At 41.5% G+C, this 27,940-nt stretch overlaps 1 protein-coding gene across 1 annotated transcript; it reads right to left on the reverse strand.

Annotated features, from left to right (window-relative positions):
- On the reverse strand, positions 1-27,770 carry LOC132824056 (CBY1-interacting BAR domain-containing protein 2-like). Its single transcript, XM_060838322.1, has 6 exons — positions 27,647-27,770; positions 19,395-19,663; positions 13,759-13,827; positions 11,436-11,552; positions 2,310-2,414; positions 1-120 (listed from the first exon to the last, which is right to left on the reverse strand). The coding sequence occupies exons 1-6, from the start codon at positions 27,768-27,770 to the stop codon at positions 1-3; spliced, it is 804 nt and encodes a 267-aa protein (XP_060694305.1).
- Between the last annotated feature and the right edge of the window lie 170 nt (positions 27,771-27,940).

Consider the following 27,940-nt stretch of genomic DNA (forward strand, 5'->3'; position numbering starts at 1 on the left):
TCATACCTTCAGATCCTTCTCTTCATCAAAGTTGTTCAGGTGTTGAAAAGCATTTGTGTACATCTCAAGGGCCTTGGCATGAAATATCATCTCGATGGTCACAAAGTTTGAGAAAATAGTCTGTCAACAAAACGAAAGAAAATGGTCCAACTTGTACAAAGTGAATCATAACATAGTGAACAGGCCCAATAATGTCTCAGGCAGCTGAGGAAATTTGGCATGACAGCAAACACCCTTGCCAACTTTTATAGGTGGCCATCGAGAGCATTCTGTCTGGATGTATCACGACCTGGTATGGCAACTGTACCATTCAAGATCGGAGACGGTTACTGAGAGTGGTGAACTCGGCCCGGAGAATCACAAAGGCCAACCTCCCATCTATAGAATCCATCTACCAGGCCCACTGCCAAGGAAAGGCCACCAGTATTCTTAAAGATCAGTGGCTCAGTGATTAGCACTGCTGCCTCACAGCACCAGGGTCCCAGGTTCGATTCCAACCTCAGGCAATTCTCTGTGTGGAGTTTGCACATTCTCTCCGTGTCTGCGTGAGTTTCCTCTGGGTGCTCCAGTTTCCTCCCACAGACCAAAGATGTGCAGGTTAGGTGAATTGGCCATGCCAAATTGCCATAGTGTTAGGTGCATTAGTCAGACGGGAAATGGGTCTGGGTGGGTTACTCTTCGGAGGGTCGGTGTGGACAGGTTGGACCGAAGGGCCTGTTTCCACACTGTAGGGAATCTAATCTAATCTACTCTCACCCTAGCAATGTTTTTCTACAACCTCTACCATCGGTGGGAAGGTTCAGATGCCTGAACACACTCACCAGGTGATTTTGCAATAGTTTCTACCCTACTGTTGTTGGAATACTGAATGGGCTCACAAACTCTTAATATTCACCTGTACCTGTGTTTTACTTTCACCGCTGTTTACATATTATTTAGTATCTAGGCTACTTAACTATGTGATCTGCCTGTATTGCCCGCAAGACAAGGCTCTTCACTGTGCCTCAGTACATGTGACAATAAATTCAATAAATTCAATTCAATTCATTCATTCATTTCTAGATGACTGCACTATACCCTCTGGTGCTGTCATAAGACTCCTGTTCTGATAGTGCACTGGAATCCCTTTGAGAATTGAAGGAGCTGGCACTGCTCCTACAGGAAAACCTATGTGCAGGGTCAACACCAGTTAAGCACCATTAACATTAAGATTGTAAAGAGAGCTGGTAATTTAGCAAAGACCGAAATATCACAGAATGAAGGGCAACTGAGGAAGGAGAGAGGTTTCTGGTTTGCGATTGTCATAAGGATTGGATTCAAGTAACAGCCTTAAGAACTTTGGAACATTGGTGCAGGAGTAGGCTATTCAGGCAGTCGTGAGTGCCCCACTATTCTGTACTACCATTGCTGATTGAATACTTTAATGCTTTTTACTCACCTCCACCCTATAACCCTGTGGGCCACTGATAATCAGAAATCTATCAACCTCTACTTTAAATATACTCAAAAGACCTAGCTTCATCAGCCCTCTGTGACCAGAACACCATGAGACATAGAAGCAGTAGTAGGCCATTCAGCCCAGCGAGTCTGTTCTGCCATTCAATGATGTCATGGCTGATCTGATCATTCTCAACTCCACTTCCCTGCCTTTTCCTGAATAGCTCTTGATTTCCTTACTGATTAAAATCTGTCTATCTCAATCTTGAATACATTAAACAACCCAGACGTAACAGCACTCTGTGGTAAAGAATGACACAGATTCATTATCCTTTGAAATAAAGAAATTCTTCCTCATCTCTGTCTTGAATGTACAACACCTTATTCTGAAATTATGCCCGCTGGTCCTAGAGTCACCCACAAGGGGAAATGATCTTTCCACATTTACCCTCTCAAGTCCTCTGTGAATTTTGTATGTTACAATAAATGGAATGTGTTGGAGAATTCTAAAGTTCACGACCGTCTGAATGAAAAGATTTTTCCTATCTTGAATCTAAACTGTGCTCCCCTTATTTTTAAATTGTGCCCTCTGATTCTGGACTCCCCAATCAGGGCAAACAACATACCTGCATCTACCCTGTCTATCTCTACTGTAGGTTTCAGTGAGATCACCTATCATCCCTCCAAACTCTGGAGTTTGCCCAACCTTTGTTCATAGGCAGTCCTGCCATTCCAGGAAAAGGTCTGGTGAGCCTTAATTGCACTTTCACTTTGTGAAAGGCTTTAGATGTAAGAATAATCTGAGGCAAGGAATAGTCTGAAAGAAAGTTAGGAAATTGAACCGTCATGAATGAATAATCAAATCTTCATACCTTAATGTCCTTCAGTTTTTGCTGCTGAAATTTGAGAATGATCTCCTCCAGCTGATGTGTGGTGTGATTGACATCGATTGAAGCCTTCTGCACATTGGCTTCAGCCTAAGGAAGGAAACCAATGTTCACGTTCAGAAAGCCATGTTAATATGGAGCAAGCAAACAACCCTGTGCAGATTCACTTTGGCAAGAAGTGTACACAGCACTCCAAGGGACGATACTCAAAGGGAAGCACATCTTATACTGAAATTAAATCAGCTAAACTTTACATTTCTTAAAAGCATTCTTTTTCAAATAATTGTGCATCTGGAGTACAGTCTGTCTTCTATTATGTGCTGAAACTGGATCGTGTACTGTCTCTGAAGCTATTTTCAATAAAGTGCACCATGAAATAGAAAGGTATGTGAAGGAGAAATGAGCCTGAGGGCTAATGTTGCTAATTTTTTGTTAATGGTCACAAGTAAAACCTTTGCTTCCTCAAGACTCATATTCAAGAAAGCTGCTCCATGGAAAACCCAAACTCTACACGCAGTTACAGCTCTGGGCAATACAATCAGTCAATGTGGAATAAAAATGTACCTGCATTATTGTGCAATATTTTGAGTCTTTAATTTTGCTTAAACCCTTTGGAAATTATGAAAGATGTTTGAGAGATTGCATAAGCTAACCATTGTGTTTCTGTAATCTCTCAAACATCTTTCATAATATCCACAGAGATGAACTCATTCTGCTTAACAAAATAGCACTTCAAACATTAAGAAAGCACACCACTGAATCCCTCAGAGGGTTAAAAGATGTAACACAGTCTTTTTCATGAATCTTCAATGGAAATGCTTGCCCAACAAATTAAATTTCATGGATAGGCCTAAGACTGTGGTGGGAGATGCTCTATGTCTTAGCAAAAATGGCACTGGAGACCTGAATGTAGCAGTTCCATTTCTGAGCTTGGTCCCTACTATTTTCACATGGTGGGAGGGGGTAAAGGCAGCAAGTTATCGTTTGCATTTCTGTGATTCACACAGAGGCAATGATACAAGTTACAGGTCAGCTGCTGTCAGTGAGATCTGAGTTTCACTAGTGGGATATCCAGAACATGACTTGTGTATTTTATACCTATTAGGAGAATTTTTAAACTTAGTGGAAGTCTTTGGTGCAATATGGTATCCTGCCAAAGTACCCTTTGGGGTTGTTAAAACTAGACATGATGTGCATGAAAAGTGGAAAAACCTATTGGAGCTGACAGAAACATTGGAGTTGTAAAGATTATTGACAAAGGGAGCTATCAATAGACCTGTCAAGCTGTCAATGTCTTTAAATTCCTTGTCCATTAAATATTTGAAAAGAAAACAGTAATGCTAAAGAGGAAGATGGCTACTATTGTGATGCATTGACTGGTAGCCTGATAATTACAGGATTTGGTAATTACAGGGATTAGTGCAAGAATGATTGGTTTCACAATCAATCGTTGTCACCCTGGGCTGCCTGTCAATTCACAGTTTGATTAACAGTTCCAAGTGCTCATAAAATCTTTGACTATAAATACAAGTGTTCAACTGCTTGTTTATTATATGGGAGTAATGGAGTTTATTTTTCACGGAATTTTTATCAATGACAGAGTACTTTTTAATACTGAGTTCCTCAATAGATGCTGAAAAACTCTATTTAATCTCTTAATTCCTGATGTCTGCTTATGGATGGGCTGGCACTGAGGGTGTTAAAGTGGTTTTTGTGGTGATGCTGGTTGCCATGGGTTGGTGTGAGCTGCTATCATTTGGCAACATAGCTGTAGGGGATTGGAGTAATAATATAAAGGGCCACTCAGAGAGTGGGTATGGGGTTCATGTTGTGTCATGGGTGGCATCGTTTGGGCATGAGAAGTTTATGACAACATGAAGGGTTGAGCATTTAGGCAGGAGGGCTTTATTCTGCTTTATTTGTTTATCATAGCTTCGACAGATTGCCAGAGCAGCAACATTTTAGTCAGACTGCCCCTGTACCCAGCTGGCCCAATGTGTGCCTCTGAACTCAATCCAGGCAATGGCTACATCTCATATTTTCACCTGCTGTCACCCAAAAATCTCAACTTACTTTTTCTTGGAAGTCATGAACTGTCCCAATCCTGTTCTCCCGATGTGGGAGTGAAAATAGAAGCCAGTGCACCCTGTGCAAATCTAATCTTAAGAATGGATTATCTGGCTGTGGTCTTATTGCTGTTTGTGGCCTTGCTGTGTACAAATTGGCTGCAGCCTTCAGTACAAATATCTAATTCTTGGTTCATGTTATTCAGAATATATTTTCAGTTTTAAGATGAGAAGAGCGAGAGCTATAAAGCAATAGGTTTTACTTAACTGGAGGCATGATGGCTACTCTCCCTGCAAAGAAATGTAGTCTGGAGAGAGAGTGCTGGTTTTAGGCAGTAACCAACTTTAAAGCATTCAGGAAACCCTGAAAAGCTATAAACTCATTTATATTATCAGATTAAAAAATAATTAGCACATGGAAGATAATTAATCTAAAGGTCAGCCCAGAGCAGGCTACATCTTCATGTATGTGGGTGGATTTAGGAAGGATTTTTGATTTCAATTTAATCTATGCACTTGCTGATATTTTTGATTGCAATTTGGACTTGATATAATTTGCAGCTCAACGAGAGAAGTAACAGCCAGATATACCTGCGCTGTAAGCAGAGTAAAACCTTCACATCCTCATTGAGCATGCGGAATGTGAATGAGGTTTACTCTCAGATTGAATCCTGTGAGGGCACAGAATCTGAAAACTTATCGAGGTTGAAGCTAGTGGGAGAAGCCATCAAATTTTTAAAAAAGTAACAATAGTTTCACTTGGAAATATTGGAATAGTAACCAATGGACTAACGTATCCACAGTCAAGAGAGGGCAAATGAAGGTTGTGTCTTTGACAATTGCTGGAGTTGTGGAACATTCTCCAGAAGACTGCAGGGTGGTCCTTAGTGAGTGACCTTGAGTTTGATGTATCTGAGAAGAGAATTCTTGGAAGAAGCAGAAAGTAAACCTGAGGTGCATAACATGCGTAATTCTAAAGTTGAAAATCACACACCACTTGGTGAAAGTCCAACAGGTTTAATTGGAAGCACTAGCTTTCGGAGCACTGCTCCTTCATCAGGTGGTTGTGGAGTACACAATTGCAAGAAACAGAATTTATAGCAAAGTTTACAGTGTGATGTATCTGAAATTATACATTGAAAAATACCTTGATTGTTTGTTAAGTCTCTCATCTGTTAGAATGACCATGTTAGTTTCACCTCTTTCATATGTAAATCGCAAAACCATTTTTTTAAAAGTTATATTCTCAAGTGAGAATGGAATATAAAAACACTGTTGTGCTACTGAGACTTTATAAAGCTCTGGTTAGGCCCCAATTGGAGTACTGTGTCCAGTTTTGGTCCCCACACCTCAAGAAGGACATACTGGCACTGGAGCGTGTCCAGCGGAGATTCACACGGATGATCCCTGGAATGGTTGGTCTAACATATGAGGAATGGCTGAGGATCCTGGGATTGTATTCATTGGAGTTTAGAAGATTAAGGGGAGACTTAATAGAAACTTGCAAGATAATACATGGCTTGGAAAGGGTGGACGCTAGGAATTTTTTTCCATTAGGCAAGGAGACTAGGACCCATGGACACAGCCTTAGAATTAGAGGGGGTCAATTCAGAACAGAAATGCGGAGACATTTGTTCAGCCAGAGAGTGGTGGGCCTGTGGAATTCATTGCCGCAGAGGGCAGTGGAGGCCGGGACGCTAAATGTCTTCAAGGCAGAGATTGATAAATTCTTGATGTCACAAGGAATTAAGGGCTACGGGAAGAATGCGGGTAAGTGGAGTTGAAATGCCCGTCAGCCATGATTGAATGGCGGAGTAGACTCGATGTGCCGAATGGCCTTACTTCCACTCCTATGTCTTATGGTCTTATGGTCTTATGGTATTACATGTGGAAAGCATGCCCAGTAAATACTGCACTTCCCTTCAAGCACTTCATACTGATCATCAACTTCACCATTTGAGATCTGCCAGTGCATGCACATATAAATGAACCACAGCAACACAGACTTGATGAAGGTGATGCATCTGACATTTAACTCACCTCTGCCAAAGCAGACTGCAGCAATCAGTCAGAAGACACGTTTCTTATTTACTGAAAGGAAAACTCCAGGAAGACAAACCACATTGCATTTCCATTAATTACTTTGTTGGCACATTGACATATATGAAGCACTTGGAAAAGCAACATCATACCATTTTCATAAAGAAGGTGAATGTAGTGTTAGTTAATACTTGGTCATCATTCAGATTTATTGATAATGCTTTTTGAGGTAATCCTGCATCAGTGTTGATTATTACAGAGCTTATCACTTGAGGTGCAATATAAAGCATGCACCATCCCTATAAACCTACAGCCTAACCTCAGCTGATTTCTGCTGATCAGTGGGCTTGTAAATCAAGAACTGTATATGCTGAGGCCTTCAGTTACTTTCTATAACCAGGACCTAAACTTTATCAGGAACTTTAAACCTGTTTGAAATCTGGGTTCCGACACAACTCTGAAGTTGTGTGGTTCTTGTTTGGCTGTTTTTGAATTGAAATGGACTAATTGGCCAAGAGTTGAACATGGTGCTCCAATGGTGATGCCATATTGCCTCCAAGGAATGGGAGTTGCCTGTCTGCCATCAACATCAAGGGTAGATGGCCATTATTTTGGAGGCTGTTGCTGCCTTGCCAATTCGAGCAGGCAGGGCCTTGAAAGGCTTTGAATGAAATGGTCAGTACGCTTGCAGAGTGAGGCAAGGAGCAGCATTCCTGCCAGTACCAGTGAACACCACACATTCCTCTCAAAACCACATCCAAAGGGTGGACTGGGTCCTGCAGTGAATCTGACAATTATGCACTGATCAGCATAGGACGGTTCAAGGTAGCCTGAAGTTCTGAAAATGTCAATTCATTCTGGACAGGCTCCATCACCAGCAACGTAAGGGGATAAACAGCTATTTACTGGAGGCAGCTGCCTTCCATGCTCCCTCCCCACCTCCAGCATAATAAAAATTCATAATTCTCATGGACACCACAGTGACTCCGTGGTTAGCACTGCTGCCTCACAGTACCAGGGATATGGGCTCATTTCTACCCTTGGGCAACTATCTGCATTGAATTTGCACATTCTTCCCATGTCTGTGTGGGTTACCTCTGAATGCTCTGGTTTCTTCCCAATGTCCAAAGATGTGCAAGGTAGGTGGATTGGCCATGCTAAATTGCTCATTGTATCCAGGGGTGCGTTGGTTAGGTAGACTAGCCGTGGGCAATGCAGAGTTACAGAGGTGGGGTGAGTCTTGGTGGGATGGTCATTAGTGAGTCAATGTGGACTTGTTGGTCCAAATGGCTGTTTTCACAATGGAGGGATTATACATTGAGATTACAATAATCAGAGCCTGCTGCATGAGGGGGAGTTTTAAAACTTCAGATACAAATTTAAAAGCCACATACCAGTGACTGGAAAGATCAGTTAAGGAAAAAAAAAGCTTTGAATGATGAGATAACAATTTCTAATTTCATTCCCAAAGATAATTCCAACATTTCTGGGCCTGTACACAATATAGAGTGCTTTATCTAAACGTACAATGTAATCCATTCCATCCTACCATTCTTTCATAACATACAATAAAAAGTAAATGAAAACTGCTATGAGATCTGACTGTACTTGAGGACTATTTGAGATGAATCCTGACACAATGGATGCAGTCAGCAGGATATCCAAGTTTGTAAAAATTCACATTCTAGGCATTAGATCCTGCTGTCTAATCTCCTTGAGTTCTTTGCAGAAGTGACATCTCAGGTTATGAGACTTCCAAAAGGCATTGAATAATGTTTGACATGATAGATTAGTAATTAGCGTCAAAGTTTTAATAACTGAGGTAAAACTTGGCAATGCATAAGAAAGAGAGAGAACAGCGGGTCCAGTTTTCAGGATATATTGAAGATTTTGGGGAAGTAATGAGTGAGGTTCCCCAGGGTGAGCTATGTTGGGATCTCGACAGTTTCAATTTCAATCCAGTGGCCTGGTTGTGAAAATCAGAGCAAGATGGGTAAAAATCGATTAACTCTGAAATCAGAAAGCTGTGCTAAGCTACATGAGCAAGAGAGCACAAACTAAGAAAAGGTATAGAAACAATACTGGGAAATTTCTTGACAATAGTCAATGATCAATACTTGAATTGAGTCCCTGGAAGAGTATCAGAGTCTTAGAAACTTTTAAATCACAATCAAGTGCAACACTTGGCAGGGGAGGAATTGTTGAAGAATTAATTAGAACAGGTTAAATTATCTTTCTCATCCAGAAATGATGATTGATCATTGAAGTGAGCTAATGTGAATAATGCAACATGAACTGATAATTAATTAAATCCCATCCTGAGAGAAGAGCAAGAAAAGTTATCAAGGAGTAAGCTATTCAGGAGAGCTTGACTAATTGGAGGGGGAGGTGAATCTAGTGGGCATCACAGTGGCACAGTGGTTAGCACTGCTGCCTCACAGTGCCAGAGACCCGTGTTCAATTCCTGCCTCAGGCGATTGACTGTGTGGCGTTTGCACATTCTCCCCGCGTCTGCGTGGATTTCCTGTGGGTGCTCCGGATTCCTCCCACATGTGCGGGTCAGGTGAATTGTCCATGCTAAATTGCCTGTAGTGTTAGGTAAGGGGTAAATGTAGGGGTCTGGGTGGGTTGCGCTTCGGCGGGTCGGTGTGGGCTTGTTGGGCAGAAGGGCCTGTTTCCACACTGTAAGTAATCTAATCTAATCTAGTGCCATTATTACTAGACTATTAACCCAGAGATCCAGGTAATGTTCTGTGGACCTGGGTTTAAATTCCACTATGGCAGATGGTGAAGTTTGAATTCAATAAAAATTGTGAATTAAGAGACTAATGCTGACCACGAAATGATTGATTGTCAGACAAACCCATCTGGTTCACTTTTTTTTGGGGAAGAGAACTGCCATCCTGACCTGGTCTGGTCTACATGTGACTCCAGACCCACAGTAATAGGTTGACTCTTAACAGCCCCCCAGGAAATAAATTCTGATCTAGCCACTGATACCCATACTCTGTAAATTAATAAAAGTAAAGCTCTTTTTGCATCTTGATCTGCATAGAGTTGTATGGGAATACTTGGTAGCAGAAAGTGGTTGCTTGTGAGCTTTTGAAATGCCAAGCAGAACCCTGAGATGTGAATAGTTTTATGTGACCTCTTACAGAGGTGCTGACTCGAAAGAGCTTATCTGAATAGGGAGATGGAGGTATCCAGGTCTTGAGCACCATCTGTTAAGAACCTTATAACTGGCTATTGTGCTGAAACCAGCTCCCATCCCTCTACATACAGTAAAGCTTCCACTTATGATCTTACACCAGGCATGTTTGAAAATTACGGTTATGATTATCTAGTAAACATAATGTCCTTGAGATAGTCTTATCTCAAATTAAAATCCATGTGATTGAGGCATCTTACCTAATTCTAAATGTCATCACCACACATCTATCTCCACTGGAGAATTTGCTGCTTTGGAAAGCAACAATTATAAGAAAACGAAATTCATCTTTCAAACAGGTGAACCATGCCTTTATGGCAAGAAAATCTTTCCTATGATGAAGAGACCAAAACTACACATGATACTCTCCGTGCAGTCTGACTAAACTCGTATCAAATTGAAGCAAGATATCATTTCTCCCGTACTCACCTCCTCTTGCAGTAAAGACTATTCTTCCTATTAGCTTGCTGCACCTGCATATTAGCCTTTGGTAACTTATCGGCAAGGACACCTAGGTCCCTTTATACATCAACACTTTCCAACCTCTTACTTTGCATATCTGTTCTCTCTCCAAAGTGGATAAACTCACTAGATGGACTAGCCATGGTAAAAATGGAGTTATGTGGATAGATTGGGTCTGGTTGGATGCTCTTTGGATAGTCAGTGTAGACCCAATGGGCTGAGTGGTCTCTTTTCAGTCTGCAGGGATTTTATGACGTCCAATGTACTGATCCCTTCCTTTATTTATGAGTACAATTCCACCTCCTTTTGCTTTTTCTCTGCCTTTCCTAATTACCAAATACCCTTGCATGCTAATTTCCTAGTCCTTATCCTGGTCACCAGGATAATGGTAATTAGATCATACCAATGTATCTGTAACTCTGCCTTTAGATCAAATACCTTGTGAATACTGTAGGCATTAGAGTCCCCTTCACTTCCTCTTTTTGACATCATTCCACCTTTGAAGCGTACTCTCAATGCTTAATTTTCTTCCCCTGTCTTCTAGTCTCCCTAGGATCTTTTCAACTTCCTGTTACCAATTTTACTACATTCCTTCCTTCAATTTTGGGTTACCTCTCAGATTCCCATCCTCCTGACAAGCTAGTTTAAACTCACCTTAGTCATCAAATGGGCAAGACTCTGATTAAAGGTTGGAACTAAAGCAGCTTAGGATGGAGACTTCCTCTGCCCAATTATCCTGTATATATTGGCAGAAATACCTTGAGGTCTGAAGAATCTGAAGAATGGATGAACGTTTACTAAAACAATCTCTCAGGATTGTTCAGGAGATCTTAATTTGACAAATGGTAACTAATTTTGTGTTAAATTGCTCCTTTACCAATTTAATATTCTATTGCTTGCTCCAGGCTTTAGCGGTGGGCTAAAGCTAACAATAGGTCAGCAAGAGGAGAATATATTATTGAAGTCCCTGGTAATGGATATATTGTAAAGGTTTTTTTCCAAAATATCTTAGCAGACATTTCTGTCTGTGTCTGTACATAGTACATGATGGTATAAGCAGTAATATAATCGATCATAATTAATTATGATGTAACCACATTATAAATTAATACAAATATAAGAGCTTTAAATCCCAGTGATTAATATGTACTAATCATAATCAGTATTTACATAAATATCAAAGGTGCTTATGTCCATTTTGCATATTCTTCTAAATTTGACTTGAAACCATATTTGATAGTTACAGGCCCTATTACAGCCAGTATGTGCATTTGAAAAGTTGTATAAATGATTAATTTTTCATTTCTTTAAAGTGTCCACCCTCAAGAGCAAAACTTTGGGAAAGGATACAATCCCTTGCCTGTCCAAAGGATTTCTCTGCTTCAACTTTTGCAGGTTTTCAAGTTCTTTAATTTCACGATTGCGGACGCTATTAAATTTCTTGATGTCTGCCTTGATTTCAGGGTGGAAAGAGAAACCAAACTAACATAATGTTTTCTATGGCAAGGAAATGTGTTAAAATTCTATACACCAGTATACTAATAAAGTTAATATCAATTTTATTTGTGACAGGCACTCCAATTCTTTTGCACAAATTAACCATTGCTTAGTGATACAGAATTTGAGCTTTGTTGAAGAGAGACATTATTGTCAAAACAAGAACACCAAATTTCAAATGAGCACAACAATTTATAATCAAGGGCATGTCGACTCTCATTAGCTGAGCGATTGCCATCAAGAAAGCAATGGTGAACTATGGGTATTAACCCATTGACAGGCAGGGGATCCACCATGGTGGGAGTATGAAAAGCAAACATTTGCATGTTAGTGGGTTTCTGGAGTTGGGGAATGTACATTAGTGGGCAGCATTTAGAGTATTCAGTGCCTGACTGGGGGACCCAATATCTAGATGGATATCTCACTGAAAACCAGCACCCAGTCTGAACTGCTGACCTCCTCCCTCACAGGCTTAACCCTGCAAAATCTCTTCTGCCATCATGCATCCACACCTGGATCTCTCCTCCATCCAAGGCCTCTGTTGAGTGCAGCACCAACAGTAGCCACCACTTCCCCACTGGCGCTGCTGAGTACAGAAGAGCTCTTGGTCTCTGACCTTCCTGCTCTCAGGATCATTGGTCTTGGGTTATGGCACTCTCCTGATCTCTAAAGTGGCTGAATGGCACAATTTGTGGTAAGCCTTGTTGAGAAAAGGCATCACAGGGCCCTTGTTAACTGAAACCCCTGTTGCCTCAATGTCACTCCACCCCGTTACCCATGTTCTCCACAGCATGCTTTCTAGAATCTACCCTACCAAAACACTTAAGGATGTGACATATTGCAATGAAATACCCTCTCTTCCATCTACATTTGAAGAAACTGAGTCTCCCTTTTTATCTGGAGTCTCAACCACCATCCCCACATCCCTATTTTGCTTCGCAACTTTATTTGGGGGCTTGGTAATCTTTCTTTCAACTTCCAGTTCTAAAGGAATGGTTTTCACCAAAAATGATCAACAAACTGGGAGGCAGTGATTAAATTTCTCTATATAGGCATTTTATTTGGAATTTCAGCCAGTGTTTGTAGTGTGTCCTCTCCCTTTTGTTCCCCACTGCCTCCTTCCACCACACCCCCACCCATCCCCCCCCCACCCTCCCCCCACCTCTCCCCCGCCATCCGGTGTTTTATCCATACTTGTTGTGTATCTTCCGGCCAAGTGGCAAAACCGTCTGAATCACAGATGTTGCCACAATATCAGTCCACATCAAAACTTGGACGAGTCAAAACAATTCCCCAGTAATAGTTACCAGTCATTTCTGCTTAACAGGAACAGGCTGTGACAGTTGTGCTCTTGTGCTATACTGGCCAGAATCATATCTTGAAACCTCTGGAATATTTCACTCATCCTAAACCATGGTGCCTGCATCCTAACTTGACCCAAGTCCCAGTCACTTCTTTGTCTGGTACCCAGTCTAGCAAAGACTCGATTGTTCAAAATCTCAGAGCAGGGGTGGAGTGTGATATGTGACTATTTCTTCTCGTGTTTGGTCATTAATAAACTCAATCCTTTATGACTAAAGAGAGTCTCCTTTTCAAACACAGCTTCACTTGGGTCTGGGACAAATGTATTGACCAGCAATGGGATCTTTATTAAGTCAATCTTGTGGTGATCAACTGAGCTTGGCGGGTGAATAAAGAAAGGGAGCTACTCCATCTGCCTTCACCCAAGAGTTTAACAGATTAGAACCATAATAAATTCGGGAACCTCACCTGGAGGCCAGTTGGATCTTTTCTCCTCGAATTCTGTCCTCTTAAATATTCCTTCACTCCGAAGTTGGTGGCCATATCTTTAACTGCCTGGGCTCTAAGCTTTAAAATTTCCATGCTCAACCTCTTTACTTCTCCACATCTCCCTCTCTCTGTCTTCCTCATTAAACACTGCTTAAAATCTTTCTGCTGTTCTGATATCTCTCTATGTAGCTCAGTGGTAATTCCCGTTTATCATGCTCCGTGAAGATTGTTTGTCTTATATTAAAGGCACTATCTAAATGCAAGTGGTTGTTTAGTTGGGGGTTTTGCCACATGCATGGAAAAGAACATGGCTTTTGATTCATTGGAAACATTACCTCAGAAGATTAACAAACAATGTAAAGTAAAATACCCGTTTGGATTTTGTCAGGGGACCATAAGCCTTTAGAGGTGCAATAACCTTGGCGTCCAGTCTCTCCACCTAAAACAATTTGGGGAGGAAGGCAAACAGGAATTATTTCAATGGCCAATCTTGTCAAGACATTTCTGTAACAAATTGTGAAGCTGTAGCAGCGAACTGTGACTTATAAATAATAGAAACATAATTTTGCTATAGGGCTAATTCCCTCTTGTGTTAATTAACTTCCATCTTGTGGTAATCACCTCTTGTCAATGTTCTCTGCAGGCTCCCTGAACACCTCATTTTTCCGAGGTGTAGAAAATCTCAACCCAGTAATCAGTGGAAGCCAATTATAATGATTACTATTGGACAGTTACCAAATGCTGAGAAATCCTCGTGGAAAAATAAAATTAAGATTTTACCTTTCCCTCATTCTCCCTAGCATTCAACCTATGTTATGTTTGGGTAATGATTATGTTACAGGACTCATAATCAAGAGTATAAATCCCACTATGACTTGTGGGAGGTGAAGTCTGTCAGTAATGGTTGTTTGGAAGGTTTGATTATTTGTGTCAAATGCTTGTTTCATTTCAAGATTTATTTTAATTTGTTAAATGAATCTGATTTTTAACCAGTTTCCTGGAGCAATACATTGTGGATTAGGGATAAAGCTGCCTTAGAACTGGTATTGCGCCATGAAATCATAATAGCGATCATAATACCTTTGAATTCCATGTTATGTTTCAAAGTGACGTACTCCAATCACAGACAGGGATAATAAACTTAGAGAAAGCTAATTTCATAGGCATGAGGGGAGAAGTTCCTAGAAATTTGTGGGAAGCTAAGGAAGTGATTGCTGGGCCTTTTGCTGAGATAGTCATGGGTGAGGTGCCAGAAGACTGGAGGGTGGCTAATGTGATGCCATTATTTAAGAAAAGTGATAAGGACGAGCCAGGAAACTGTAGACTGGTGAACCTGACATCAGTGGTGGGTAAATTGTTTAAGGGGGCTCTGAGGGAGAGGATTTACATGTATTTGAAAAGAAAGGACTGATTAGGGATAACCAACATGGCTTTAAGCGTGGAAAATCATGTCTCACTGACTAGATTGAGTTCTTTGAAGAAGGGACAAATAAGACTGATGAAGGCAGAGTGTTGGATGTTGTCTATATGAACTTCTGTAAGGCGACAACATGGTTTTGCATGGTAGACTGGTTAGGAAGGTTAGGTCACATGGATTCCAGGCACAGCTGACCATTTAGATGCAAAATGTGGGCCGCACAGTGGCACAGTGGTTAGCACTGCTGCCTCACAGCACCAGAGACCCAGGTTCAATTCCCGCCTCAGGCGACTGACTGTGTGGAGTTTGCACATTCTCCCCGTGTCTGCGTGGGTTTCCTCCGGGTGCTCCTGTTTCCTCCCACAGTCCAAAAATGTGCAGGTTAGGTGAATTGGCCATGCTAAATTGCCCATAGTGTTAGGTCAAGGGGTAAATGTAGGGGAATGGGTCTGGGTGGGTTGCACTTCAGTGGGTTGGTGTGGACTTGTTGGGTCGAAGGGCCTGTTTCCACACTGTAAGTAATCTAATCTAAAAAATTGGCTTGAAGTTAAGAAACAGAGGGGTGATGGGGGAGTGTTGTTTTCCAGACTGGAGGCCTATGACCAGTGGTGTGCCCCAAGGATCAATGCTGTGTCCACTACTTTCTGTCACTTATATAAATGATTGGGATGTGAATATAGGAGGAATTTTAGTAAGTTTGCAGATGATGCCAAAATTGGAGGTGTAGTGATTAGTGAAGAAGATTATCTCAGAGAACAATGGGATCTTGATCAGATCGGCTGATAGGCCGATAAGTGGCAGATGGAGTTTAATTTAGATAAATGTGAGGTGCTGCATTTTGGTAAGGCAAATCAAGGCAGGAATTATACACTTAAAGATAACATCCTATGGAGTGCTGTCAAACAAAGAGACCTTGGGGCAAAGGTTCATAGTTCCTTGAAGGTAGAGTTGCAGGTAGATAGGATAGTGAAGAAGGTGTTTAGTACGCATGCTTTTATTGGTCAATGCATTGACAGTAGGAGTTGGGGGAGTGTCATGTTGCAGCTGCACAGGACATTGGTGAGCCCACTTTTAGAATACTGCATTGAATTCTGGTCTCCCTGGTATAGGAAAGATGTTGCTAATCTTGAAATGGTGCAGAAAAGATGCAGGAGGATGTTGCTGGAGTTGGAGGTTTGAGTTACAGGGAGAGACTGAATAGGCTGAGGCTATTTTTCCTGGAGGCTGAGGGGTAACCTTATAGAGGTTCATAAAATCATGAAGGGCATGGAAAGGATGAATAGCCAAGGTTTCTTATCCCAGGGCAGGGGAGTCCAAAATCAGGTGGCGTGAATTTAAGGTGAGAGAGGAAATATTTAAAAGGGAACTAAGGGTCAACTTTTTCACACAAAGGGTCGTGCATGTATGGAAGGAGCTGCCAGAGGAGGCAGTGGAGGCTGGTACAATTACAATATTTAAAAGGCATCTGGATGTGTACATTAATAACAAAGGTTTAGAGGGATATGGGCCAAATGCTGGCAAATGGGACTAGATTAGTTTAGGAAATCTGTTTGGCATGGATGAGTTGGACTGAATGATCTGCTTCAGTGCTGTACATCTCCATGACTCAATGACCATGACTGTGTCAAAAATTAATTGTTTAAAAAGGCTAAAGGTATGGTGGTATGAACAGTGTTCAACGTTCAAAGAAGTTGGGAGGTCACGTTGCGATTGTACAGGACATTGGTTAGGCCACTTTTGGAATACTACATGCAATTTTGATTAGACTTACAGTGTGGAAACAGGCCCTTCGGCCCAACAAGTCCACACCGACCCGCCGAAGCGCAACCCACCCATACCCTACATTTACCCCTTACCTAACACTACGGGCAATTTAGCTTGGCCAATTCGCCTGACCCGCACATCTTTGTGACTGTGGGAGGAAACCGGAGCACCCGGAGGAAACCCACGCAGACACGGGGAGAACGTGCAAACTCCACACAGTCAGTCGCCTGAGGCAGGAATTGAACCTGGGTCTACAGGCGCTGTGAGGCAGCAGTGCTAACCACTGTGCCACCGTGCCGCCCACGAATTCTGGTCTCCCTGCTATAGAAAGGATGTTGTGAAACTTAAAAGAGCTCAAAAAAGATTTTCAAGGATGTTGCTGGCATTGGAAGATTTGAACTACTGGGAGAGGCTGAATAGGCTGAGGCTATTTTCTCTGGACATCAGAGCCTGAGGGGTGACCTTTTGGAGGTGTATAAAATCATGAGGGGCATGAATAGAATAAATAGACAAGGTCTTTTCCCTGGGGTGGGGGAGTCCAGAACTAGAAGGCATAGGTTTAAGGTGAGAGGGGAAATATTTAAAAGAGACATAAGGGGTAACATCTTCAATCAGAGGGTGGTGCATGTATGGAATGAACTGTCAGAGGAAGTGGTGGAGGCTGGTGTAATGAGTAAAAACAAGGACTGCAGATGCTGGAAACCAGATTCTGGATTAGAGTGGTGCTGGAAAAGGACAGCAGTTCAGGCAGCATCCGAGGAGCAGGAAAATCGACGTTTCGGGCCAAAGTCCTTCATCAGGAATACAGGCAAATGGGCTGAAGGGTGGAGAGATAAACAAGAGGAGGGTGGGGGTGGGGAGAAAGTAGCATAGAGTACAATAGGTGAGTCGGGGTGGGGTGAAGGTGATAGGTCAGGGAGGAGGGTGGGGGGAGGTAGCAAAGAGTACAATGGGTGAATGGGGGTAGGATGAAGGTGATAGGTCAGAGAGGAGGGTGGAATGGATAGGTGGAAAGGAAGATAGGCAGGTAGGACAAGTCATGGGGACAGTGCTGAGCTGGAAGTTTGGAACTGGGGTGAGGCAGGGGAAGGGGAAATGAGGAAACTGTTGAAGTCCACATTGATGCCCTGGGGTTGAAGTGTTCTAAGGCGGAAGATGAGGCATTCTTCCTCCAGGCGTCTGGTGGTGAGGGAGCGGCGGTGAAGGAGGCCCAGGACCTCCATGTCCTCGGCTGAGTGGGAGGGGGAGTTGAAATGTTGGGCCACAGGGCGGTGTGATTGATTGGTACGGGTGTCCCAGAGATGTTCCCTAAAGCGCTTTGCTAGGAGGCGTCCAGTCTCGCCAATGTAGAGGAGACCGCATCGGGAGCAACGGATACAATAAATGATATTGGTATATAAATAGGAAGGGTTTAGAAGGATAAGGGCCAAATGCAGGCAAATGTGACTGGATTAATTTAGGACATCTGGTCAGCACGGACAAGTTTCCATGCTGTACGGTTCTATGACTTTATGACTCTAAACAAATTAAAATGTTCAACAGAAATATGTTCGTGAAAAATGGGAGGGTTCAAAAGTCTCCTGGTGTCAAAGTTTGGAATTGTATCTAGGGATTTATAAATAAAGCAATGTCATTATTACATTCCACATCTGTAATACTCTGAATAGCTCACCATCAATGGAATTCTGATAGATGGAAACTGAAATATGTTCTTTTGGAATTGAAGCCCAGTTGCTTTCAGAGCTACCTATCAAATGCACAACAAGTGGGTAGGACACTAAAAGAGAAAAGAGAGGCAGCAGCATTGACCTTTACCAGAATTTCAGGTCACAGCTGAACCATTAACCATGAGCCATACAGCTAACATTTTCAACACTGGTTGGTTTCTATTCTCCTATTTTCAAATAGAAAAAGGAAGAAGAGCTTAAGTTCTCTTACACTGAATGAGAGATTGATTTGCCCCCCTTGCATTAGGCAATGTTCCAAATAAGTTTGTAAACACTTTCAATCCAAGGTGAGTGTATTGGTCTCATGTACTGAGCATCAACTAAATTGATTATATATGTTTCCAGTCCTGAAAGTATTTCTTTAATTTAAATTGGAATGAATGCTCGTCAAGCTTCGCAAAACTTGGATAATTCACTCTCATTTGTACTTTTTTCTCATTTAGTCAATAAGAGTTGAAAATAGTTGATCTGGGAATTTGATGAGGCCTTTTATTATGGTTATTCTCCCAAACTGGAAAATGAAAATTTGGTCAGATCAGCAATGTGAGATTTATTTATTTGGAAATTGTTTGAAGCATGGTTATTAAGCTTTATATTGCCTGCAGGTGACTGCACAACCCGCACAATTACAGAAGAACTGAACACTCATTGTTTTTGAACTTGAATAAACTTTATCATGCAATGGAATGCCAACATTTCCTCACACAGCACATACCTCAGTTCAGCTGAGCTGTTCATGGTCATTTTAGCTGTGCTCAGTACTACCTACCTTCACAGAATGAAGATTAAAAAGTCACAATTAACGTCTCCGAGGATAGTCCTGTATAGCTCCTGGTCAGTATTCTTGCAGCAACATTGCTATTACAGCCCTAAATACAAAATGTCTACAAACGTATTTACTTTAAGAGTGTGAATAGCAGACATGATTATGTCAATCATTCAAAATAATATCACCACGATTCCAGTAAGCAATAATGTGTGCCAGTGATAAGCTAACTCATATTCCTTTGCCTCAGTGTGGCTTCTGTGTATATATGTATGAAAAGATCACACTTTAACCAGCTCCATGGGCATAGGCATCTCCATTAAATTTACTACCTCTGCCTGGCGGTAGTCCTGAATCTTTGACAACTCCTCTCCAAGGTCCTTGAGGCACCTTCGTAACTCTGGATTCTCGGTGTTTGCAAAGTCCATAATCTGTCTTACCAGCAGGTCAACCTTGTCTCTCAATCTTGCATTCTTGCGTGCGTAGGAAGCCAGGAGCATGCAGAACTGGCCGAGATACTTTTCTGCATTGTTCACCGTCCCTTCCATGATCTTGACCTGCGCGTCCCTTTTCAAAATAAAGATTAGGAGATGAAAGCAGGCTGTGCTGAGGGTCACAATTATAGATAATATTATGAGAAATTGAGGCCCAGGAAAAATGAGTTAGGAATGAACGGATCTTTGGAATAGTAACCCAGGCAGTTCAGAACACAGCTTGAGGAATGATGTTGGACTGGGTCCAAGTAATTTCTGTCTAAAACACATCGATGTCATAGAGTCATAGAGATGTACTTCACGGAAACAGACTCTTTGGCCCAATTTGTCCATGCCAACCACAAATCCTAAATTGCCTCTACTCCCATTTGCCAGCATTTGGCCCATATGCCTGCAAATCCTTCCTATTCATATACCCAACCAGATGCCTTTTAAATGTTGTAATTGTATCAGCCTCCACCACTTCCTCTGCCAGCTCATTCCATACTTGCATCACCCTCTGCATGAATATGTAGCCCCTCAGGTCCCTTTTAAATCCTTCCCCCCTCACCTTAAACCTCTGCCCTCTAGTTTTGGACTAGACCTCGACTATTTATCTTATCTATGCTTCTTATGATTTTATAAATCTCTATGAGGTCACCCCATCAGCCCCCGACCCTCCAGGGAAAACCGCTCCAGTTTATTCAACCTTGCCCTTTAGCTCAAACCGTCCAACTGTAGCAACATCCTTGTAAATCTTTTCTGAACCCTTTCAAGTTTCACAACATTATTTCTAGAGGAGGATCTGTCTAAAGTTACAGCAATCGTCATCCTTCCCCACTCAGGAAATTTCAAATTCAGCCAATTCTTCAGCCTTTTGTTCATTTCTCGTTGCTCATTTGTTAGACGTTCAGATGGCTGGTTACATTCAGTGGACCAAATCTCAATTATCGAAGACTGCCTTCCACATATAATGGAGTAAGCACTTTCCACTCTCTGACTTCTATTCACTTTTATTAACAGGCCTGCCTCGTTCTGCCACAAAACTGTAGTAACTGTCAACTTGTTTTTGTTTACGATGACCTTTGAAGAAGACATTGAATCCTCGTAACTGTTTCTACATCTTCCATATCACTCCCACCCAAAAAAAGTGAGGCTCAACAAATTTGCAACTGACATATTTCTAAGCTTCACCCAACTAAGCGGGACACTATTTTAATCTCACGGGGATCACTGCTGAAGCAAAATTTCTTAGCAAATACCCGCGTACAGTCGGATGCCTCTTGCTGTTTTGAATGTTTCGCCTGAGATTTAAATGACTGAGAGGGTCGGGACAGTAGGATGGGAGCTACCAGCAACAAAGATTACTGAAGAATGAGAAGAAATTCAAATGAATGGACGAAAAACTGAACACAATGACATAAAAATACAGCAGACGGATGAGTTTCTGCTGTCTCTGTCTGCAAACCTTTGCATTGGACATTAAATAACTCACTTCCACTGTTTTGTTACTTACAGGAAAATTAACAAATTCTCTTTCTACTGAAGCATTTTAGCAAAATAAAATATAAGCAACCAGGTCAAATCTAATGCTTCTTACACATTGCCCAGCAGAGTTTCTTTTCTCAACTCATTTGACTAATCATTAAAACCCTATGCAAACCATGAGAGGCCCAGGTTAGGTCATTAGCCAGTGCTGAGTCTACAAAAATCCAGTGCTACAATTTTCACCATGACAGGGAGGAAAGAACTAGCTCCTGATTCCTGTTCAGTTCATTTTGTTTGCAGGGTACAAGTACATGGATGTCAGAGGAAGACTGCTCTATTTTCAGATCCCAGCTTTGCCAGCATGGTATCTACTGGGGCTGTGTCCATCACATCTCAAATATGTAATTCACTGCCACCAATCCTTCTCAATAACATTAGTCTAAATCAGTGTGGAGACTCTTCAGCAGTAGCGAGGCACCATCTTATTAATCAGAATAGATTTAGTAGATGGTATTTAGTGACTAGTTACATCACAGCCGAGATTCATGAGAGTCCCTTGTAAGACCTCAGGCTATAGTTAAGAGTAAGTACACATTATTTTTATAGTCATAGAGGTGCAGAGCACAAAAACTTTGATCCAACCCGTCCATGCCAACCAGATATCCCAATCTAGTCCCACCTGCCAGCAGCCGGCCCATATCCTTCGATACCCTTCCTATTCATACACCCATCCAGATGACTTTTAAATGTTGCAATTGTACCAGCCTCCACCACTTCTTCTGGCAGGCCACTCCACACATGCACCACCCTCTGTGTGAAAAATCTGCCCCTTAGGTCTTTTTTATATCTTTCCCCACTCACCCTAAACCCATGCCCTCTAGTTCTGGATTCCCCCAAAACCAGGGAAAAGACCTTGTCTATTTATCCTATCCATGCCCCTCATGATTTTCTAAACCTCTATAAGGTCACTCCTCAGCCTCTGATGCTCCAGGGAAAACAGCCCCAGCCTATTCAACTTCTCCTTCAACCCTGCCAACAGCCTTGTAAATCCTTTCTGAACCCTTTCAAGTTTCACAACATCCTTCTGATAGGAAGGAGACCAGAAGTGGCCTAACCAATATCTTGTACAGCTGTAACATGACCTCCCAACTCCTGTACTCAATACTCTGACCAACAGAGGAAAGCATACTAAATGCCTTCTCCACTATCCTATCTACCTGTGACTCCACTTTCAAGGAGCTATGAACCTGCACTCAAAGGTCTCTTTGTTCAGCAACACTCCCTAGGACCTACCATTAAGTGTATATGTCTTGCTAAGATTTGTTTTCTTAAAATGCAGCACCTCGCATTTATCTAAATTAAACTTCATCAACCACTCCTCAGCCCATTGGCCCATCTGATCAAGATCCTGTTGTAATCCAAGGTAACCTTCTTCACTGTCCACTATGCCTCCAATTTTGGTGTCATATGCAAACTTACTAACTATAACTCTCAAGCTTGCCTAAATAGACAGCTTTGAATGGAACCCAAACCAGCTAGATCCTCCCAGATACATTTCTTTATGTATTATATAACTATTATACAGCTGTGTCACCCAGGGTCAGATAAACCATTGTTGCAGATTACCCACGCTCATTTACTATTGGTTGAGACAACAGAAAGATATTTGTGACACTTAGCATGAAAAACTAGCAGCAATTCATACAATCAAGGGAAGGCTTTCCTTTTATGCCAATGAAAAGATATCCTGGTGTTATGTAGACTATTGTCCTGGATAAGAAATAGGAATACAAGGAGGAATAAAACACCACACAGTTTTTGAAGTTTGGTCAGTAAGATTGTGGCCGAACTTTTTTTTTCTGTCCTATCCACTTTGTGTCCAAAGAATATCAATCTTAGCCTTAATAGTTAGATTTTAGCCTTAATAGTTTAGCCTTAATAGTTTGATCTTAGCCTTAATAGTGACCATGTTTGATTTTATATTTTAGACTATGGACAGTTATGAACCAGACCAGACCCCCTCAGAACATTTCAAGAAAGTAGCTCAGACCCTAACTTTGCAAGTTGTTTTAAGCAGGTGTAAAGTGGATATTCCAGGAGTAACGCAGCTGGCTCAACCACTTAGTTTTAAACAAAGCAGAATTTATTTGCAAGATTACCAAATGAAACACAAACAAAAGATAACAAAACTTACAAGAACTTAACCTATCTGAAAACCCAACAGATTATTCCAACTTAATGATGCTGTTCCAAACACTTGCAAGATTCCCCATAAATACGCCATTGCAAAAAAAAAGAAAAATCCATCATAGGGTCTTACAGGAGAGATGGCAGAAAGAGGGAGGATCAGCATGGACCTGCTTCGTTAAGTCCAGCAGCTTCACAACTGACTGCTTGCCAAACCAGAGAAAAGCTGAGCTGGGAGAACTGGCTACTCCCTTTTCATTGGACAAGTGTTTTTTTTTACTTGAAAGCTGTTTGCCTGAGGTAGTATCTGTTGGCTACAATCAAACTGAACCTAAAACCTTCCAAACCTAGATACCCAGGAGCCTGCACCTTTACAACCACTCTGAGAAAAAAAACTACGGACAACATAACCTTGTTAAAGGAGCAGCATCATCAAACCACCTCCCTTTAAAAAGAAGAACCATCAATATCTAATGATGGCTTCACTTTAAAAGCCCTTAATCTTAAATTGTTAGTACACCACAATACCCATATACATTATTTGACAATAATCATGCAAACATGCTCTACTACATTTCGTTCCAATCTGTTTTACTCCTGCCACCGAATGCCCTCGTTTCTCATTCAAGTCTCGCCAATGCACTGGCAATCACGTTTCCTTGTCCTGCCACATGCACAATTTTCAAATTGAATGGCTGTTACAACAAGCTCCATCTAAATAGTCTGGAACTTTTGTCCTTATATTTCCCCACAAACTTCAATGGGTTATGATCAGTGTGTATGAATGTCTCAGATACATTACTGGTAACATAAACACTGAAATATTGTTAAACCAACACCAAGCTCAAAGTCTCCTTCTCAGCACTTAATACTCCTGCTGATGAATATTAAATTTCCTGGAGAAACAACCGATAGATCTTTTGATTTTCTCTTCAGCTTCCTGTAAGAGCGCAGCATCGGCGCCCACACCACTCACATCAATAGCCACCTTGAATGGCTTTGCGTAGTTAGCTGTGGCTAATACTGGGGCAGTGGTTAACACAGCTTTCAGGCCATTGAATGCCTCTGACAGTCTGCTGACTGAAACCTCTTGCCTTTCTTTAGCAATTCAATGAGTGGAGCAGCCACATTGCTAAAACTTGGAACAAAGTTTCAAAAAAATCCACTTAATCCCAGGTACCGTAGTACTGCTCTATTTACTGATCGTCTGGGAAACTCCCTAATTACCTTTGTTTTTGTATTCTGTGGGGCCATTTGTCCATGTCCAATAACATGGTCCACAAAGCTGACTTGGGCTTTGACAAACTCATTTTTAGCCAGATTTATCACCAAGCCTGCCTCCCGAAGTCAATTGAACAATTCTGATAAATGTCGTAAATGTTCCTTCCATGTTTGACAAAAAAATCACCAGGTCATCAATATAAACTACACAATTGACTAATCCAGAAATGACCTTATTGGTTCGTCTCTGAAATGTGGCTGGCGCATTTTTCATATCAAATGGCATGACTTTAAATTGATACAGTGTCGAGAGTGTGTTGCTGGAAAAGCACAGCAGGTCAGGCAGCATCCAAGGAACAGGAGAATCGACGGTTTGGGCCGGTGCCCTTCATCAGGAATGAGGGCTCTGAAGCAAAACATCGATTTTCCTGTTCCTCGAATGCTGCTTGACCTGCTGTGCTTTTCCAGCAACACACTCTCAACTCTGATGTCCAGCATCTGCAGACCTCACTTTCACTTTTAAATTTATACAGGCCATTTGGCATTACAAAAACCGAAATTGTCTTTGCTCTTTCGGACAAAGGTGCGTGCCAGTATCCACTGAGCAAGTCCAACTTAGAAACATAAGTTGCTTGTCCAGCCTTTTTAACACAGTCTTCCAAACATAGAATCGGGTATGCATCTTTGTAATTGCATTGACTTTGCGATGGCCCAGACCATCTGGTTTTGGCACCATTACAATGGTTGAGCTCCAGTCACTGTAACTTGCTTTGATTGGGTCATCTTGGAGCATGCGTTCAATCTCCTTTTGAACCTGTGCCAACTTTAGAGGATTATGCCTGTAAGGATGTTGCAGAATCGGAATAGCATTGGAACAGTATATCTACAATATACATAGTTAGGTTTGTAATTCCAGCTTATTTCCACATATCTCCCCATGTGATAGTAATGACTGTTTCGTGATCATTTCGATTTTCCTCTGGAAGGTAACTCAATAATGTATCCCGATTTTTGACAACTTCCTCATTGTCCAATTTAATTTGAGGAATGTCCAGTTCAGAATCCTTTGAATTTGGTTCTTCCCTCTGTGTTGTAACCAATAACACAATTTCCTTTGGCTTTCCTTCCCTGTCAAAACATCTTCCCAGTATATTCACAAAACACACTCCGTGAGATTTCTTTCTGTCTGGAGTCCTTTTCAAATAGTTCACCTCACTCAATTTCCTTTCGGCTTGATAAGATTCACTAAACCTTGCTTTTAAAGATTCAGCTATCATTGGAAGTAACACTAACACCTTATCGCCGATAGCAAAATTACGAGTTTTTGATTTCTTGTCTGCTTCCGGTTTCATTGTATGCTATGATACATTTAAATGCTGTCTAGCCAACACCCACACTCTATTTAATCATTCCCTAAATATTTTCACATAGTCCAAATATGTGTCCTCTGAATAATAACTTATTGATTTCTCCTTAGTCAATTTTAGGGGTCCTCTCACTTCATGCCTAAAAACTAATTCAAGTGGACTGAATTTGATCGATTCATTTGGGGCATCTCAGACCACAGAAGTACAAACAGAATTCCCTTTTTCCTATTATCTGGATAGGGCCTAGATTAGGGTGGTGCTGGAAAAGCACAGCAGTTCAGGCAGCATCCGAGGAGCAGGAAAATCAACATTTCAGGCAAAAAAGCCCTTCTCTGGATAGTCATGACGTAAGCCCTCAACATGGTCTTTAATGTCTGATGCTATCTTTCTCATGTTCCCTGCAACTCTGAATGGTATGCAGTAGATTCGAATTGTTTTATTCCTAAGTTGTCCATAACTTCCTTGAATAATTTCGATGTGAAGTTTCACCCTTGATCTGATTGTATCTCTGGATAGTCCGTATCTAGTGAAAAATTTGAGTAACTCCTCTACAATCCTTTTAGCTGTAATATTGGGTAATGGAATTGTCTCTGGAAATCTATTGGACACATCCATTATTGTTAACAAATACTGATTCGCACATTTTGTTTTAGGTAGGGGTCAATTTAGACTCTTGTAAAAGGTTCCTCAAATGCAGGAATAGGTATTAAAGATGTAGGTTTTACTACTGCCTGTGGTTTTCCAATTACCTGACATGTAAGACATGTTGTCAAAATTCAACTACATCCTTGTGCAGTCCATGCCAGTAAAAATGTTTTTGTATTGTAACTTGGAGTTTCTTACCCCTAAATGAGCCCATATTGGGAGTACATGTCCCACTCGCAACACCTCCATTCTATAACCCACTGGTAATACGACTTGATGAGCTTCTGCCCAGTTCTCATCTGCCTGAATATGTGATGGTCTCCATTTCCTCAATCAGACATTTTTAAGATAGTAGTATTCAGGGATACATTTGTATTCTCTTCCCGTATATGCCTTTTATTACAACTGTCTTAAGTTTTCATCTTTCTGCTGTAACTCAGTTACTTTATCTGAGCTGAAGATGTCTGCTTTGACATCTATCTGCTCCTGGTTTGAGTCAACCGTCTGATCAAACAGGGCTCTGTTAATTCCACGTCAACATTCTTATCTGTACTCTTTAACCTGTGTCAACTGGTGACTTTGTGACCTTGTTACCACACAGTCAGGAACAATCACAGGAAATGGGTCCTGCAAGAGTTCAGGTACCTCCTCTGACAGTGATGAGAATACCTCACCAGCTCTACCTACAGGTTTTGTTTGGATCAATAAAACCCACATGGGCACTGGCCCCTGCAAAAGTCACCTTTTCAAATAAGATGAAAATGGCTTCCACATCCTTCTCGGCAATGCTTGAATATAGTTAAACTGTCTCTCACCAGGCCTTTGGCTCCCATGCGTTTGCTCATCCTCACTCTCTTCCTCATTGAGCTGACCTTCAGTCTTCATCTCCATCCTTTAAAGCTGACTCTCCTATCTGTGTGCCAATTTCTGAAAAACTTCGTCTTTCTTCCTCTCTTCTCCCTCCTTTTCTCTCTTGTCTCTTTTTTCTTTTTGTTCTGCTAAAGCAATTTGTTCATTTTCTCTTTTCTCTGCTTTTAATTGCAATTCAAACTGTTTCCTTTCTTTTGCCCCTTCCTTGCCTTTTGCCTCTAACTCAAGCTGCTTTATTTTCAGTTGAACTCTTGCCACCTCTAAAGATGCTAATGGTGTTTCCAGCAAATCTAAATGCTGAGCTATTGCTTTAATTGTCTCTCCTTTTCTTACAGAAGGAGTCTGCTCCAACCCTCAGCCTCTCTACTAATGCCAGCAGCTTGGTCTTCATCTTTCGCAAAGTCCCCGAAGTCACTTCTTCCATTCCCAGAAACCTCTTGCTGACTGCAAGGGCCATTGCTCTCCCAAACACTGTATAAACCAAATGAATTCGATACCCAAAACAAAAAGCACCAACACACACCACTCTGCCTTCCAGTCCAACAACCAATTCCAATTTGGAACAATAGAACAAATCCCACAAAGAGCCCTCAGTCTGTTATGGACCAGGCCAGACCCCCTCAATAC

Source organism: Hemiscyllium ocellatum, chromosome 17 (genome assembly GCF_020745735.1).
Source record: "Hemiscyllium ocellatum isolate sHemOce1 chromosome 17, sHemOce1.pat.X.cur, whole genome shotgun sequence".
Classification (NCBI taxonomy): Eukaryota; Metazoa; Chordata; class Chondrichthyes; order Orectolobiformes; family Hemiscylliidae; genus Hemiscyllium; species Hemiscyllium ocellatum.

Coding starts and splice junctions, on each gene's coding strand:
- LOC132824056 (XM_060838322.1), bottom strand. CDS start 27,770: ATGGCCCTTGCAGTCAGCAAGAGGTTTCTGGGAATGGAAGAAGTGACT. Junction 19,664..27,646: donor GGTTGGAGCAGACTCCTTCT/GTAAGAAAAGGA, acceptor CCCTCAGCACAG/CCTGCTTTCATCTCCTAATC. Junction 2,415..11,435: donor GGATTGTATCCTTTCCCAAA/GTTTTGCTCTTG, acceptor TTCCTTCCTTAG/GCTGAAGCCAATGTGCAGAA.